This window comes from Accipiter gentilis, chromosome 22, assembly GCF_929443795.1.
Source record: "Accipiter gentilis chromosome 22, bAccGen1.1, whole genome shotgun sequence".
Lineage (NCBI taxonomy): Eukaryota > Metazoa > Chordata > Aves > Accipitriformes > Accipitridae > Astur > Astur gentilis.
In genome coordinates this window covers 22,185,075-22,203,854 of record NC_064901.1, presented here as the reverse complement: position 1 = coordinate 22,203,854, position 18,780 = coordinate 22,185,075, and the positions used below count along the sequence as shown (strand labels likewise).

The following is an 18,780-nucleotide window of genomic DNA, read 5'->3' as shown; positions in this document are numbered from 1 at the left end:
TAAAAAACTGACATGGACGAGACTTCATTGTTACAACATTATCTTCTCACGAGTGGCAAGAAATTTACACCCCAGAAGCACCTTGGTATATGTTTTCCAGTTTTCAGTCTTGTTCATTTTTTAAATGGCATGATGTTCTTAACAGATGGAAACATATATAAGGTTGACACAGCAAATAGTATAACAGCATATAAAGGACAAGTTGAGTAACACCGTCAATTATGAATTGTTAAGGACATAACTAATACCTGTATGATACTCACAGCATTTAAGTTAATGTTGTGTCAACATCCAGGCATTTTCTGACTGTAACACTTCTACTCCTTCTGCCTCTAGTCCCTCCAAACCAAAAGTCCTTCTGAGGATTTCTTTTTTATTCTCAGGTCTCTGAAGAGAACAATGTTGTTGTTCTTCAAAATCTGCCTCTATATTTTACTACTTCATCCTACTTCCCACCAGTTATAGAAATTACTTTTGCAAGTTTCTTCATTCCTCTGCTACATCTGCGATGAATGCCAGGCTACTAAAGAACAGGACGTAACTATGAATAACTTTGCTGCATACTATATTTAAAAATAAGCCAAGAGTTAAATGTCTTCATGCAGATTTGTCCTGGTTTCAGCTGGGATAGAGTTAAGTGTCTTCCTAGTAGCTGGTACAGTGCTATGTTTTGAGTTCAGTATGAGAAGAATGTTGATAACACGGATGTTTTCAGTTGTTACTAAGTAGTGTTTAGACTATAGTCAAGGATTTTTCAGCTTCTCACGCCCAGCCAGCGAGAAAGCTGGAGGGGCACAAGAAGTCGACACAGGACACAGCCAGGGCACCTGACCCAAACTGGCCAACGGTGTATTACATACCATGGGACGTCCCATCTAGTTTAGGAACTGGGAAGTGGGGGCAGGGAATCGCCGCTCAGGGACTGGCGGGGTGTTGGTTGGCGGGTGGTGAGCAATTGCCCTGCGCATCATTTGTACATTCCAATCCTTTTATTACTACTGTTGTCATTTTATTAGTGTTATCATTATCATTATTAGTTTCTTCTTTTCTGTTCTATTAAACCATTCTTATCTCAACCCACGAGTTTTACTTCTTTTCCCAATTTTCTCCCCCATCCCACTGGATGGGGGGGAGTGAGTGAGCGGCTGCGTGGTGCTTAGTTGCTGGCTGGGGTTAAACCACAACAGGATTTCACTAGGTATAAAATTACACACCCTACTAATATATTCTGCTGTGCCTATCTTATTGATCCCAATTCTGATCGCAAGACTTTACAGTCGATAATACTATCTCCCTGGAAAACACCTGTTGCAACAAGGCTTTTAGGATCTTCGGTAACAGAAACGATAATTACAAACACCATATTCCATTTTTCAGACAATGAGCTATATTATATAAATGCAGCTATGGCAATAACCAATATATTCATAAGATGAACTCTAAATATTTTTTTTCCTGATTTTGGACAGCCAAATTTTCTTAACAAACAAAAAGCTGTAGCAAGTATTTAAAAATAATTAAAAATAAATAATGTACTTTGGGGCTATAATCTAACTTATTTTAGGGTTAAAGGAAGCCTGAAGTCTTCATTTTTGCTACAATGGGCAGGTGATCTATGTAAGTAAATCCTTTTTGAAGAAGGACGAAGGAAAAAAACCCCACAAATCTATTTAACAGTTTTCTTTTTTAGTACACATAGATATTGGAACTGAGTTCAATTATGTTACCAGATGTCCTCTAAATACAACTTTCCTTACAGTATTCTGAAGATCTTTTTTTTTTTACATATATGAGAAGAACTTACCTTTCCAGAAACTATTTTCTATGTGAATAAAAATTAATGAGAATTGGTTCACAGTGGGGAAAAAAATACAATCTTCTCCACCCATGGTTCAAAACAGGATCCACAAATGGTCTTTTAAATTACTTGTAAAGCTACAGCAAAGCATGCTGTTCAGTTCCTCTGAGATTCAGAAAGCATCGACTTATATTTTATAAAGGATGTAAATTTCATAAAAAGTAACACTAAATACTGTCTTGCAATGATGTTGTATGCCTAATTCTTAACTTAAGAAGTTGCAAAAATGATAAAGACATACAGTACTTTTAGCTGGTCTGCTGGTGATAATATCAGCATATGTCAATCAAAAAATTTTTAAAAATCTGTTTGTTTTACTTATGTCTCATGACATATAATTCCTACAAGGAAATAATGTAATTGCTTTTGGAATGTACTGAAATCTTTGCCTCATTACCCCCTGTGTGATTTTGAATTCACCTCTACCAGTTTCATTTTTATTTCTGAATATTATATACTCAGAATATTTTTTACTCAAAGACTTCTAATCAGAAGAGAATTTCAAAATGTTCCAAAGCACCTTAACCTTAAAGTAAATTTTTAACCATTAGAAAAGGTCTTTTTCCAGAATTTATAACCAACTCTAACTCTTGATAGGAGATTTCCAATGACCTCAAAGACATTATGTAAAATAGGCTCAATTAACACAAATCAATCTCTCCCCCTCTTCACCCCCATCCCTCTATATATGTAAAGTGTTTTCCTTCACTGTAAGATCAGCTGGTTAAATTAATTTTACTTCCATTTGTCTCTACGATTTTACTGCTTCTATTCCACTAAGTTTTGTTCATAAAGATAAGCACTGACGTGATATTTGAAAGTGAAAAAGGACTGCCATGTGCTCGAAGACAACGTCTAACTCTTCAGCTGTACCTTGTGTTACTTTTTGTGGGATATTTGGAAAACAATGGACATATAGTGAACAATCCAGGCACAATGGAACTGATTATTTTGTGAGCCAGAGGCCTCTGCAAGCAGTAGGCCTCAAGGACGTGGCAAAGATTAGCTGTTGCTACAAATTCGATGAAGCGAGCACAAAAAGTAGAGCAAGGCTAACTGTTGCTATAAGTTTTGATGAAATATGCACAAAAGGCTGAACAAAGTTGGGCCTACGTGACTAAAAGCAGAACACAAGACAGGTTACAGGCGGGGGGAACCGTTCGCGTGATCAGAAGGCCTTATCCAATCAAATTATTGTTTTAGGCGCGTGGACAGCACATGTTAACCAATCAACAGATGGCTTACACATGAGCAGGAACTAAAATACTTATATAAACCAAGCTATTTGGGCAATAAATTGGCATCTGCTTAATCATATTGATTGTGTGCAGTGTCCGTGACTTCCGCGTCGACAAGTGGTGCCCAAACAGGGACCCTCAGATCGGTGTTGAATTCTACAACAGGAGCCGACGGAGAGAGGGTGCGGAAGCCAGCCGGAGGTGAGTGCTGCCCCGGCACTCGGGAAAAACGCTAATGTTGTAGAATCTCGCCCTGATCAGGCGAGCGGCCGGGGAGGAGATGGGGTCCACTATGTCCCAGGAAAAGGCAGCAGTGGTTAAGCTCCTCCAGCATATGCTCTCAGCGAGAGGATTAAGTTATGACTCGTCTGCCCTGAAAGCCCTGTTACTTTGGGCGAAAGAAAAAGGCTTACTCCCTACATTTGGAGAAGCTTTCACCATCCCTACTTGGGAAAAGATAGGGCAAGAATTACGGCAAAATGTAAGTTTGGGTTCAAAAGAGGCAAGCAGACTCTCCACGATGTGGAGGTTAACTATAGAGACTTTAAAAAGCATGAAAGCAGAACACTCGGCTGTGGCCTCTGCTTTTGCGGCATTAGGACCGGAGGGTCCGGAGAAGATGCCTTCCTCGACAGCACTGCTTTTTCAGCAGCCTCAAATTCCAGTCGCTGTTCCAGCCCGTGTATCTGGGGCGAATAGGGTCACAGCAGAGACTTGTGCAGCTAAGAAGTCTGTGACTTCCGCCTCGACAACTTTTCATGGATTGAATCACCTCGCTCAAAAAAGTAGAATCCACATTTTAAAAAATGTGTCAACTTCTTTTGTTTTTCTGATGTTCCAACCTCTTCAGCAACAGCAGGTAAAGGACTGTTTAAAACAAATGACTCTACTTATGCTTATCCAAGGCATAGCTACTCAGTTGCTGATGGCTCTATTCAGTCTTCCTCATTTTAGCCTGTTTATTGTATACCAGATTGCAGCTTCAGCTGGGTCACTGAAATCACAATAACCTTCTATGCCACACGTTGAAAGGGAGATACTCCACGATTTTCAAGAACACATATAATCTTGATGAAATGAAGACTTACTGATGGAGACTCTACCATATCCCCTGAATAGATTGTTACAGTAGTCAGCCAATCTTTCTGCAAAAAACAGACCTTATTTCCAATCTGAATTGTCCAGCCACATGCTTTTACCTAAAAGTAAAATTTTTTCTCCTAGAGAAATGCCTATAAAACATGGCAGGACCAGCTTTTTAAGCTTGCTTCATTTTTAAATTGAATGATGTTATTTAATCTTTTACTGTAAAGCAGATTTTTCTGGCCTTGATTCAGTGTAGTTCTTTCTGAGAATCCTTCATATTTATCAATATCCGTTCTGAAGGCCAGAAAACAAAACTAGACAGTGTGCTACAGCCTAGCCATCGCTCTGGAAGGCGAAAATAACTTCTTGGTACTATTCAATAATCCTCCACTTAGACATAAGTAAGGATCACACTTTGCTCTTAGGCTACTGCATTGCTCTGAAAACTCAGACCTACCTCATTAGGATTCTAAGAGTTACCACCTTCTAAATATTTTTTCATGTTGACGTACACAGATGTGTTCATATACATCTTACAAAGCACCTTCACAACAAAAAATCTACACAACATCAGTAGCTTGATTTCAAGAGTAACACAACTGAAACAAAGGGAAAATACAAGACAGATTGCTTTTCTGCTCTGTTGTCTCAAATCAACGTTCCCCAGTACGCTTCACAGTAACATAAATTTGCTTGAATTAAAATGTAAATAAGGAAAGTCAATGGATAAAAAAGATATAAGAATTAGAAATAGAAATGGATCCAGTTTTTCCAGATTTTGTAAAGAAGAGTGAGATATGGGAGCAAAACATAATTCATACAGTTGTATGCAAGTTAAAGGTTTTTTAGGCTAACACTAAATATTCATCTGATTTAGTTTAAAAGAAAAACTACTATCAAGGAAGATCCAGTTCATGGAATGAAACTTTTTTATTTATTGCAATTAATTCTGCAGAACTTTTTATGCTTTGAGTTTGCAATTTTCATTTAGTCCTTTTGATTACTGTTGCCTGATTTGCTTTAATAAATTAAAATTTAATTTTGTGTACCCACAGTATCCTCTTTCTTGAATTATACATATAAACATATTAGTTAATTCATATTTTAAGATGATAGTTTAATGAATACTTAAAAGCTGGCACTAACACCAAATGAAGAGCTCTGCCATTTTTTCCCCTATGGATACCCCTGCCTTAAAAGCATTCATTCATCAAACCATGGCTAGAGGCAGCAAAGTCAATATTCAAAGGTAACTGCAGGAAACTTTGTTTCAGGTTTCCTTTTTCAAGTTATTTTTCATCTTACTAGTTTGCAGGCCTTATGGGAAGGAGCACACACTCCCTGTTACTTAAAACATGTAGAGAGCTTCTTCACCTCCACATCCCTTCATTCCCCATCATGTAACACAGATAGGACTTCTAACCATATATTAATCTGTCCTTTCACTTAATGTGTTTTCTTTTCCCATTTATTGTATGGTTCCATTTCTGTGTCTAGTTATTTTATAGCCCTCCTTCAATGTATCATTGGGGAGTGCCACCAGGATGTCATAAATCAGCAAGTAAAAAAAAAAAAAAAAAAAAAAGATAAAAAGAGGCCTCCCCTGTTTTAGCATGTTGCAATGATAACAGAACATTATGACCTGGCAATTAAAAATATTCATGCTCAATATAACTAACTATTTTAAAGAAAATTGATCAAAAAATTTAATAATAAATACACCTTCAAAAGTTCTCTATATTTTGGCTCTTATTACTAAGAAGTCATACCTGCTTCTTATAACAATTCCTACCTAAAATTATTCATAAATAGTTTGGCTATAGATATCAAGGAAAAGTGAACTACAAGTAAATTAGATATGCAGGCAAGGTATAATTTTAAAATTAAAAAGAACATGCACACAACCATCTCTTTTTTTTTTTTTTTTTTTTTCCTCCAGAATGACAGTATGAAAGTCAGTGAAACAAAGGAAAAGGAAAAATTCTGCCACAGTGTAAACTAACTGCTGTATTTGCAAAAACCTGTGATAGAATTCTATTTTTTAACATACTTAATCTAGAAAAACTGAACTTGACTTGCAGGAATACCATGTCAAATGCAAAGAACAATTCCTGCCAGAGATGACAAGGGATGAGATGACCCCTAATTCTCCACACAGATGAGAACATGCCTTACTCATCTTTTGCTATCAAACTGATGTCAGCTTGCTTACTAAAATTCACCCTACTTCCCAAATTTGAAAAACATGCTAGTTTCTTACGAAACAGACAAGCTTAGCTTTTATGCCTAGTTAGGAAAGGATTGGACCAATAATATTTTTAAAAAATGTATATTCTCAGCTCACATAAGCCTCTTAACTCTTTGTAGGAGAGATTACTATCTAAATTGTTTTGCTGAAAATAGACTTCAGAAACCTCACAACTTTATGTTGCTAATACAACTAAAATAAAAGTGTCAAGCAAAGGCAATTTAATTAAAAATAAGAAAGATAAATGTACAGATTTAAACAATTGTGTCATGAAGCACAATTTACTAGATTATTATCTATGCAGGTTGGCTAATTACATTAAAGTAATTCATTAAGATGATATGATTTTCTGACGTTTTGGCCTATTTCTGTAATTTACACTAGTATCCTGTTATAAATATTCACCTGTATGAATATTCTTCGTACAGAATTAAAAAAACAAATTTTATTAAAACCCCATATATGCAGCACAGTAAATACACTACATAGGAGAAACATTTTGTTTATGAAAGGAAATCTATTAATGCCAATGCATTTTTATACATTTATTCTGAAAATCTAGAAAATCCCATTCTGATTTCAGAAGTTGTAAGAAAAAATTAAATTAAAGGTGTAGTTTTGCAGACAAACTATTTTTAATTACAGTTAAGAATTCCAGACTTATTTGTCCCTGTAAAGGTACAGGGAATAAAAAAAAAAAATAAAAAAAAGTAAATAAATAAATAAAAAGACAAAATCTATATAAATTCAGAAAGACATAAAAAACCATATAGAAATCTTCAGCAATATAGAATGTCTTTCAAATTTATTGGCAATTAAGTATCCAGTGAAGATTCCTACTGAAGCCACATTGAAGCTAATAAAAGAGATTGATTGTCAGTATCATTCTTCCTCAGTAATCATGCCATTGCAGAAGATTAGAATTTAACACAGTTTATACTGTGTGTGGCTAGCCATTAGGCTAACCATAGAAAGATAGTCTTTCATAGCTGAATGTCTTCTATCTCTAGGACATCAAAACTCAAATTAGTGGCATTCATTAATTTTAAAAAAATTTGATCACACCAAGATATTTCACGTGTTCAGCCTTCACACTATTCATCCTGATCCAGAAACTAATTAAAAAACAAACAAACAAAAAAAACCCCACCAAAACCCCCCACCCGTAGGGACCTAAAAGGAAACATTATTTGTACTTTCCTCAGCAAAAGCCCATATTGCAGGAAATCATGATCTATTTTAACAGATTTTCATGAAAATAGTCTGTTTAAGCCATGTGTGCACAAGTACTCCAGAACACTGGTTTACAGCCTATTATGCTAAATGCAACGTTCACAAAACTGCCTGCAAATAAATTCTGGGGTCACATAGAGCAGTCTGCCCAGAACCATGCCCAGATGGCAGTTTCAGTTGCTAACTTTGCCAAACATGAATAAAACTTCAGCTTAAGTTTTCAGTGTCAGTTTTCCATTTCTACTTATTTTTAGAAAACTTTCAACCATTTCTAAGTATTAATTTTTGGAAAAAAACTCTCGTTAAGAAAAACTGCTAGAATTTTCGAAGAAAAGTTTTGTAATATCTTGAAGCTTTGAAGAACAGATGTTATTTCAATGTCCAAATGCTGTTTCAATGCGTAAACACACAAGTATGTTTACACACCTATCTGTAAATTGGATTTTGTAAATCTGAAAAAATTATTTTGAGATCTTTAAGACTTTAATAGCTAAATTCTTTAAGATTCCATATGCATTGGGTATGCAGCATCCTATTGAGAAGACTGAATATTTTGATACATTCTGACCATCAACCACATGGAAAAAGATGCAAGATTCATCTGCATGTATGAGGATTCATATACGTAACCAAAATAGGAGGAACTGACCCTTTGCAGGAATTTCTCTTTGACACAGCTTACCCCTTACTTGCCTGCTGTTTTTGTACTTTCACCCTCTTCTAAAGCAGCTGGTTCTGGACAGTGTCAGCTCGTTAGGATAAAAGACCAGGTTATTATTAGTCATAATCAACACTTCCCACAGCTGAACTCATTTACTAAGTTTGTCCAGATCACACAATTTATAGGTCAGAAGGACATCTATCCCAAACTTCTGCTCAAAGCAGGCTCAGCTGTGAGATCAGAACAGGTTGCTCAGGGCTTCAGCCAGACAGGTCTTGAAAGCCTCCAGAGACGGAGACTGTACACCCACTCTAGGGAACTTGTTTGGCTATACTCATGATGAAAAGGTTTGGCTTTTAATCAGCATTGTTCTTGGTGTGGTATCTAAAATAAGGACTTTGAAATGTTCTTTACTGTCTACAGAAGACAAAAGACTAGCTTACTGAACTAGAGATGTGTGCTTGCTTTGGAAAGGCAAGTACTGTTTCTGCATTTTATCCTAAACTACAGTTTCCTGTAACATTTTACCCTACCCTGCCCCGCCTTCCACTGAGTTCAGCAAGGTTATTGTATCTGAACCTTCTAAGAAGCTACAAACAGTTAACTGGAGGAATATTTTGAAGTAGAAAAATATTTGTAAAACCTCTTCCACAGAGACAACAGTGGAAACTATGACATCTGGTTGACACTTACACATATACAATGTGTTGGATCAAGGAAATTTCTGCGAAGTTTAACTCTTGTTATGACTGGACTCAAATAGGCCCTGGGCTGAATTGTCCACTGCATAGGCAATTCTCCTTCCTTTACATATCCTCCAGGGCACACTTCCTCACTAAACTGCTAATCAGCCAGATAACAAAGATCTTCAAGTACTATTGGATCCAACATGAATAAGAAATGTTACTGATTCTCTGGAAAAAAAAAAGAACATAAATGAAACAAACAAAACAACACACCACGCTCAAAAAAACAACAAACCCTAGCATACAACACAACTCCCAAGAATTTTCAGTAGGAAGTAAAATAACTATAAAGCAATAATTCCAAGTAGTACAATTGTTGAAGATACGGACACTTCCACTATATGTAACTAGAAATCCTTGAAAGGTATCAGTTCTGCCTATAATAGGCTTGAGGACTTAAATAATTTAAGAAACTATGAGAAGCACAATCACTATGGAATGACAAGTGAAACCTGAGACACTTGTCAGAACACACAATTTTTCCCTGCCTGGAAGTAGCTATGGGACTGCCCATATGTTGCATCAATTCAAAGATAGAAAGACAGATGAAGTGAAGGAATAAACATTACATTTTTCTTTTTCTCTCAGCATTGATGTTAACTTCCAAGCCCAGTGACTAGTTCAGAGTTCTTCCGAAATATAGTGTAACCCTGTACCTGTCAGAAATTAAGGAGGGGGATATCCCTTGTGACTCTACGGGAGAGGGTACATCTCTGATGACTTGGAGATTTGGCCATTCTTCCCTGCATCTAACTTTACACACCATTCAAAATCTGTGTATGAGGGTAGCCAACAGAAGAGGAAGATGAAGACGGTGGGACGGAAACCAGTATCTGTCAAGCCAGAATTGAAAAGCTCTGCTTGCTATCCAAACAAACTGTATTTGTCTCTACGGCACTGGGATAGTACTGGTCATGCTGTAGCTCCTGCAGTTCTAATGAGAAAACTGTATGCTAAAATAACATCTCATCAGTGCACTGTCTCTTACTGATGAGTGTAGTCTACACAATCACCTATTGAAAATCCCCACAAATTTCTTAAATGTCCCAATGAAATCCAACTCACAACTCTTGCTGCCAAACAAATCCTTCAGAACATACTGGAAGGAACTTCGTAAGTCTGTAGGCACAACTAACATAAATAATAAAAAGTATCAGTCCTTTGTATCTGTCCTTAAGTAGAGAGACACTGAGCCAAAATCCCTTTCTAGGATAAGATTAATGTGCCACATGCTAACAATCAAAATTTGCATCAGTGCTTATAAACAAAACAGCAATATTCTGAAAAGTGGCACAATATCTCCCTTATCATTTCCTACTCTAAACTGTTTTTGTCCATAGCTTAGTGCATTCTCTACCTATTGTTACCAATAATTATGTGGACTGTAATTGTCAATAATACAAAATATTATTAAAATTAACATTCCACCTCTCTCTAACCCGATTTTTTAATTATGTTTTTTCCAAGAATCTCCTTTTACCAATGAAGACATCTCACTAAATTTACCTAATCTTAGGTAAGAACAGTCAGTTTTATTCTTTTTGATCAATTTTGTCTTCCCTACATTTATTGTAACATTTATAAACTCCCACTGTAATACCAGATACATAGAAAAAAAAAAAAGTATGCCTAACAAAAGAAGTCAATAATATTGATGTTTTAAAAAGCTGACAATTGTTCACATAAAAGTTACTTGTGGAGAAATTTAATTTTAAAAAATTCTTCCTGGTATTTATCATAAATTGAGACTAAAAAGTTAGCATATTGCCAGCAACCTCCAGTTGTGCTGTACACCTACTCAATTTTGACAAATACCTGAAAAATGTTCTAAATATATAGAAAAAACTATAAAACAATGCAGATGTTAATATATTCAAGATGCTGACTGTGAGAATCCCATTAAAATGAATGCTGTTTACTTTGAGACAAAGCTATCTGATCCTCCAAACATGCATGCCCATCTAGTTATTCTAGCAAAATTGTTCAGCCTAGTATAAGAATGGATCAACATAATAATCTACAAATAAAAAGGTATTTAACATTGCCACTGGTTTTACAGCCTGAATTTCATATCAGTTCAGTTTACATTAAAAATTACTTCAATTATTTCATTATTTTGTTGGTGTGTGAATGACTATTGGATACCATTTTCTCCATATTTCTTTTGCTTTATATTTGAAACATGCTTTACTGTTTTAAAGTTTACCAACAACAGCCTCTATTTAATACTCTCTTCCCATAAAAATTGGATTCGGATCTGGCACATAACACAGTGGCAGACTGCTGAAGGATAACAATTTAAATCTGAAATACAAAAAATGCCAAAGCAGAGATACCTTAATAAGGGTAATATTTTTTTCAATACAACACAAAAATAAGACTTAAAAGATGCTTACATATATAATTGCAGTCATAGTTATTACACCCCACATAACATTAAAGAAAGAGGTATCAAAAAAGTTCCATGTGAATGAAGATGCAAAAAAACCCAAGGCAAAATTATTTGAGTTAAGTCTTACCTGACCAGTGTCCAGTAGTGGTACCTGATCTGTCAGTACATGTCTCGCTTACAGGCCTAAATACAGTCTCCCAGCCACCAGTAGCATAGCGCCAATTCTGAGACTCTAAAATGAGTGTTCGCTGAGTGCCATAAGCGATCATGAAGCAGTAGACTACATGATGAAGTTGACAGCCATAGCCACAGCCTTTGTTGATATTACACACAAGTTTCTTAGCTTTGCTGCAATCCTTCGGATTCTGTAAGTATGGATGAAAAAGTGAAACTGAAGAGAAGATATACACAAAGGCATACTTCTTTCTGAAAAACTGACAACTGTCATAAATCACACAAGCCATCCTGCTATAATACATCCCATATTAAAATGGATGAGTAAGCTTCAGCTCCATGAAAATTTTATGTGAATTCTTCACGGTGAACATGAACAGTTATAGAACATACTTCACTATCCTAATATAAGATAGAATACTTTCAAGATTTTACATTACTTTCTCATTTGTAAATCTGTCAGAATAAGCTAACATTTGGACTCAGAGTTCACATTCCATCAACGTGATTCTCAGTGTTGGAATGCTTTTTCCAAGTTTTTTAGTTCTCTTTCAACGAGCATGCATGTCATCCACGGAAAGAAAATTTCCACCTGTCTACAGATACAGGATAAAACAAATGCTTATTAATGGACTGCTTCCCAGACTAACTGACCAAATACAGAATATAGAACATATACCTAACCAGACTGATAAAAGACAGTATTTTAATCTGCATGCACTCTCAATAAAATAACATACTACACTTACACAATCTGAGAAACAACAACAAAGGAGGCAAATGTCTACATGATGTGCTACGTTTACAAGTACAAACTAATAAATATTTTTAGTTAAGTGGACAACACAACAACATAATCTACAGAAGTTTTTTTTCTGTAAAATACAGTACTTTGCTGTACACATTCATACTTGCATGACCCTAGACATACTTCTGCATTCCAAGAAGGTTTTTTTATAATCCCTAGGATGAAAAGTTAGCTTTCAGTTAAGCTGAAAGAATACTGATATTTGAGTGTCAATATAAATTCTGTTCCTTTCACAGCAAAACTTTAAATAAATTTTTCTGTAAACTTGCAACAAATCAGGTCTTCCCAAAAACCAACAATCACCATCTGGAGAACTGGGATCTCTGCATCAATTGATCTCCAAAGATAATCTGAATATTCTGAGTCCTAAAATAGTTAATAAAAAATTTAATTTGTGCATTCAGTTGTGTAAAGGAGGGGAGAATGTTTCAGATCGGGGCGGGGCGGGGGGGGTGGGAGACGAAGAAAACACAACAAACCCCACAACATGTGTTACTTCAGCATTTGATTTTTTTCATTTTAAGGAAAAAACATCTGATTCAAAGCCTAACTAGCTATGAAAAAACAATAAATGAAATAATATTTCCATTCCTAATTTTTGTTCCTCAGACCAGTACTCTTGCTAGCACAAAGCTAATGGATAACTTGAAACTAAATCTAACAGGTATCTTTGAGACTATAACAAACCTACTTCCCACAGTCTTTTAGGAGAGCAAGAGGGTTTTTCGAGTATTGTGTGCAAGTCGACAGAGAAGGAATTCCATGAAAAAAATATCTCCTCCCTGAATCTACAGACATAATTACACCACGCAACAAAGTGCAATGATAGCAGGTGTAAGTAGAATCATTTTCTGCTATTAACTGTTACTGTGTAGAAAAGACTTAAGCTCAAAAACTAAAGACAATAGTGTATATTACTGTGTTGTGCTTTTTTAAACTGGAATATTGGGCTAATAGAAAAAAATATAAAACCTTCTTTCTGTTATTTAGAGAATTGTCAGAAGCAGACATAAGTGTTCAGTTGTAGAAGTGGAAAATTTGTATTTTGTGTTTCCTTATCTGTTTTACTTCTATTTTTGAAAGATGTGTGTAGATGTTTTAACTGCTAGTTAATAATAATAATTCATACTTTTTACAGACTATTGGAGAAGAGTTTTAATACCATTGTGTAACATACTATAACAAGATTGTAAAAAGAACTATTATGGCCAAAAGTAAACCATTAGCAGAATGTATTTATCAAAAAGTAGGACATACAACTTGTCACAAGATATCAGTTGCTTAGACAGAGTTTTATTCGTTTTTAAAATGAATCAATTATTTTGCAATATACTTCTGTGGAGACATTTAAAAAATCTTGATTTTAAAGAAAGCACACAAAAAGGAACAATAGATATATTAGCAATGTCAACAGGGCCATAAAGCATGCTATTAAGACTTTAGTGCCCTTCTAACTTTCTTGCAGGCAAATGCAAGTTTCATAGAATAGCTTATTAACAATATTACGGAAATCAAGTAGGAATCACATAAAGAAACATAATTTGCTACCGTGACTGCTTACCAATGTTAATATAATGAGCTTACTTGGGTTTTAACATTACTTGGAGACTTAACTAGAAAGTATATATATTAATATTAGTTTGTGACTTAAACAGCAAGCTAGTTAGGCTAATTTCTTTATAAGTGTGTTTTTGTCAAATTGCTACACTCAAATTTTATGACAAGGCAGTATTTAAGCTTAAATTATTTATTGAGAATTTAAAAAAAAAAAGAAAAGAGTAGAGATACTTAGATATATTTCCGTTTCAACTGGGATTTCCTGAAAAAAGTGGAATTAATAACCATCAAGAAGGAAGAAAAATTACAATCACATTGCATGCATCAGAATAGCTTGAGTGTTCATAAGCCAAAACTGCCAACCAAAGCAACCCAGAAAGGTGCTGAGTTGATAAAGGATAACAACAGTCAGTTTCAAATCCAGTGAAGACTGACAGGAGATTTTTCCTCCTGGCATAAAGTCGCAGAAAAGGATTATAAATCTCTGATTTGAAGGAGGAGTGCACTCTGTTCTCATCCCTAAATACACTGCTCATCACAGACTTATATCCAATTGAGTTGCTACATAATCAAGAGAGGGATGGAAGGGACCTTCAGGATTGTCAGGGGCCCCATAATGTAACAGCCATACAACTGCATTAAACAAACAAACAAACAAACAAACAAAAAAACCCACACAAAAACCCAAACAAAAAAACCCAAACCAAGCACACAAAGCATACTTCAATACGTAGGTTAGATTGTCAAGCCACGCCAGAGGTTACACCTTTTATTTGTCTCCTAATTACTTCTATGAACACTGCAACTGAAAATAGTAACAAATTTTCAGAACTGTAACATGGTTAAAATTATGTATTTCTGTAGAAGAGAACATTACATGTCACCTAAAATAAAATTGGATTTTTATAACTGGCAAAATGGATTTGATGGTCTTTCATCACCAATAATACGGGCATACACTGCAGCTCTCACAAAATTCAGGGTTTCCGCTAAAATGATACAGTTAAACTCTCTACTAAAGGCAATATGCCAGCACTTTCTACTTGTCAGCACTGGCAGATTCCAGCTCCTTCTTCCCTTAAGAAGTTTTACAGTCCTTTAGGCTGCAAATGACCTCTCCTGCCTAGGTTACAAGGAAGGTAGTATATCCAGGTTTTCTCTGCAGGAAATGTATCTCCCTAATTCTTCTGCACTACATGACAACCTTTGTAATGAGCTACGCAGGCCATACGAGCGTAGCAGTTACAGAAGTCTGGCTGACATCTCCCTTACTAATGGAGCTGGGAAGTCACCTATTACATTGTAGATCTACAAAAGTGCATTAGTAATGAGAGAAAAAGTAGTGTTTAATCTTGGATTTAATTAACATTCATTGGTTTGCCTGTTTGAAGGAATATCCTTGAATGGCTTCTTTTGAATAACTGTCTTGGGTAGCTACTTTGTTTCAAATTAGTTTGATTTTATCAACACCAACAGCACACTACAACTGCCACAATGCACTACAGTTTGTTTCTCATGAGTGAAGTGGATTAACTGGGAAAAGATATTATACCTTAGATTTGAATTATCAGAGGATACAAATTTACACTTTTCAAGACTTACATTTGTGAAGGGCATATGCAGAGTGACCAGAGCCTTTTTTGTTGTTGTTGTCATTTTAGCATGTGTATTTTTATTAAAAATATCTATCATGCATTTCAATGGGAAGGAAAGAGGAGAGGATTTAACACACTCTAAGAGAGAAAAATTTAAATGACACATTAAATCACAAAAAAATACTGGGAAATCCAGAAACCTCAGAATAAAGCCTTGCAAGCAAGTTTCTTTTCTTTACATGCATGTACAACTCTAACTAAATAGTATGAACATGGTAAACTAGGACTATTATAATTGATGATGATGTTGAATACTTAGTAACTTTTCTCACTTATATTTTTAACCTTCAAAGTTGAACAAAATGTTTTGATTTTTTAAAAAATTGGAGGCAAAAATATTCTGCTATTGGGAAACCGCATGCTGAATCACAAACTTCCTAAAATAAATAGAACAAAAATAAGCACAAAAGGAAAGGGGAAGAAAACAAACTGCTGCCTTCATAATCCTTTACTCACTCTACCACTTCCAGAATATACAGTACTATAGGAAGCCTTGGCTGACTTCTCTTGCACATTCTCTTCAATTTTTTGATAACTAACATCCCTGAAAATAAGGTCTTCTCCTTAAATGTAAGCTCCTAGCTTTTTAATCATTACTCTAACTACAGGGAACTAGGTAAACGTAGCCTCATTAAATCAAGTTTATGGTAATGCCATCCAAATGAAGTAGCAGTCATCACTATTCACAATCATTCAGCTAGAAGATTTCCCACGGAGATGTCCCAAAAATAATGCAGCTGTCACTGTTCAACATGTACCTGAAAGAAAACTATACGGTACTTTTATTCTTTAAAAAAAAAAAAAAAAAAATTACAAATATATTCCACATAGTTCTTTTTGGCATGGAGTTGAATGGCAAGGGTTGTTGAATTTTCTATTTTATTTTTTAATACAGTTATATTATGAATAGAGATGCATATGTATAATTTCAGACCATGGACTGCTTTACACTGCATAGTCACAGTCAGCCCTGTACTCTTGAAACTCCTGAAACCCACACTAGAAAATAAGTCAACTTGACTTCCAAACATGTGGTCACAGACATACTCCAGTTTGGGATGATTACTTGCAACAATCATTCAAGACAGGAGATGTTTTATCTTTAGAAGGTCTCCAAAAGCTATGTCTGGCTTATAGGCATGTAGACAAGAGATTGGATCACTGTGATTTTTTCAGACAGAAGAATGAGAATAAAAAGAAAAAGAGAAATGGTAGTAATTGTATATGTGAATGACCCATCTCAAAGACTGTAACTACTCATAAGAAAGAATATTTTCTGTCATTGAAGAGTTGGGTAGGTTTCCACCCCAACTTTGGGTAATTTTCCACACATTGAGAATTACCATGACTTGGGGTTTGAATCTTTTATATGAATGATAGTTAATAGTATACACTTGGAGGCAAATGATCATCCATAAACATATGTAGGCACTAAACCATCCTATCCACAGTTTCCTGCTACAGTATAATTTTTCTGGGTTTGTTTTTTGGGTTTGTTATTTTAGTTTGGGATTTGGGTTTTTGTCCTCTGGCAAACCACCTTCAAAGAAACAAAGTAGTCATGGAATAAGGGACAAAGTACGGTCAAAGATCAAAACCAGATTATAAAAAGGAGTGAGAAATGGCAGATATACAGAGAAATGGCCTCTCAACTTAGTTAAAGTTATCTTAGCAGGACTAGTACTGTCACGCATGAAACATGGAAGAACTGGTAAAAGGCAAAGCCGTTAAATTAAATGTCTAAGGAATTTTAACTCAGTCAAGTCTAGAGAAGATTGTCATGAATTCCAGAAGAAACTAACCAACATAAGCAGGACTCATGACAAGTGAAATTTTGTATTGATAACTAAATTTAAAGTAAGTATAGTGGAAGAAAAAATATTTCAGTTTCAAAATTCAGCTGAATTAAAAATCTTGGGCATCATTTTCATTAGCTCCATAGTCACATGAACGCAAGGGAGACCTATTATTAGCTAAGTAATACCTTAGACTGCATAAAATGCAAGATAAGAAAAACATATTTTGGTGCTATTCTATAAATTAATAGCCTATTGTCATTTGTCAACTAGTGGATGCTCACTTCTAATAGCCTGGTGAAGAATTAGTGTTAAGGGAAGACATCAGGAAGAAAAAATTACAGGTATTATAAATTCTCACACATGAAGAATGTTTGAAAATTTTAGGTATGCTTAGCCTGAAAAGAGATTAATAAAAAGAAACATAGTAAGCATATGAAAGAAATAATAGCTCAGTGAGAAAGGACTCGTCACATATTTCTTTTTCACATTTTATTACAACAAAACTGAGCATCCAATACAGCTCAAATGTTTCAACTAAGCTAAAAGACATATAGAATAAACACAATAACATTATTTGTTCATAAAATACCCAAATAATTTTTAATGTGTTGCTGTGTATTTGCTAAACCCAATAATTTAGTGCTATTTTTTATGACCTGCACAGTTATAATGCTAAAAATATCAACATTTCTCAAAGCTTTTTGGAAAATGCATATCACCATTCTTCAATTTAAACCTCAAAGACAATTACTAAGGAAACATGTCCCTTCTGTATAGTTTCTAGATCCTTCCATGTGAAAGTCATAGCATTTGTTGTGCAGCAGTAATACATTTCTATGTTTCTAATTTCTATCATCTACCAGAGATTACTTAATAAAACAAAAACCAGTGTCATTTCCTCTGTAATACAGAAAATACTAAAACTTATTAAAAAAAAAAGGGGGGGGAGAATACTGATTTTCTTACGTGTCTCAGTGTTATGGGATGAACCCATAATTATTAATTTTGTATTTTAAATGCATAAACATGAAAAAACGTTCAGTTCTTCCCATGACAGAAATTTTTATTATGGAGTCCTTTTTAACAAATTTACAAATAAAACAGAAACAAAAATGGCCTGTATGATGGAAATTGAGTCAAGGATGTTAGACCTAATTCTAATTCTGAACCTAATGCCGTAACTTTCTGTAAATCACCTGCTCATGCTCATCACTAGGCTTCCTTCTCAAGATAATGAGGATAAAGATAGTTACCTTTCTTGGAGTGCCTGAGGATATAATACACTTTCTGAAAGGCTTTAACCAGTTGTGCTACTAATATGAAAT

The 18,780-nt window shown here is 35.0% G+C and overlaps 1 protein-coding gene across 3 annotated transcripts in view; it reads right to left on the bottom strand.

The window, feature by feature from the left end:
• The window catches only part of FUT8 (fucosyltransferase 8), a 111,611-nt gene that overhangs the window by 27,569 nt on the left and 65,262 nt on the right, over positions 1-18,780 (bottom strand). For all 3 annotated transcript variants that reach the window (XM_049825658.1, XM_049825659.1, XM_049825660.1), the window contains one exon: positions 11,590-11,827. In XM_049825658.1, coding sequence (XP_049681615.1) covers positions 11,590-11,827 — 238 coding nt within the window. The remainder of the gene's footprint in view (positions 1-11,589; positions 11,828-18,780) is intronic.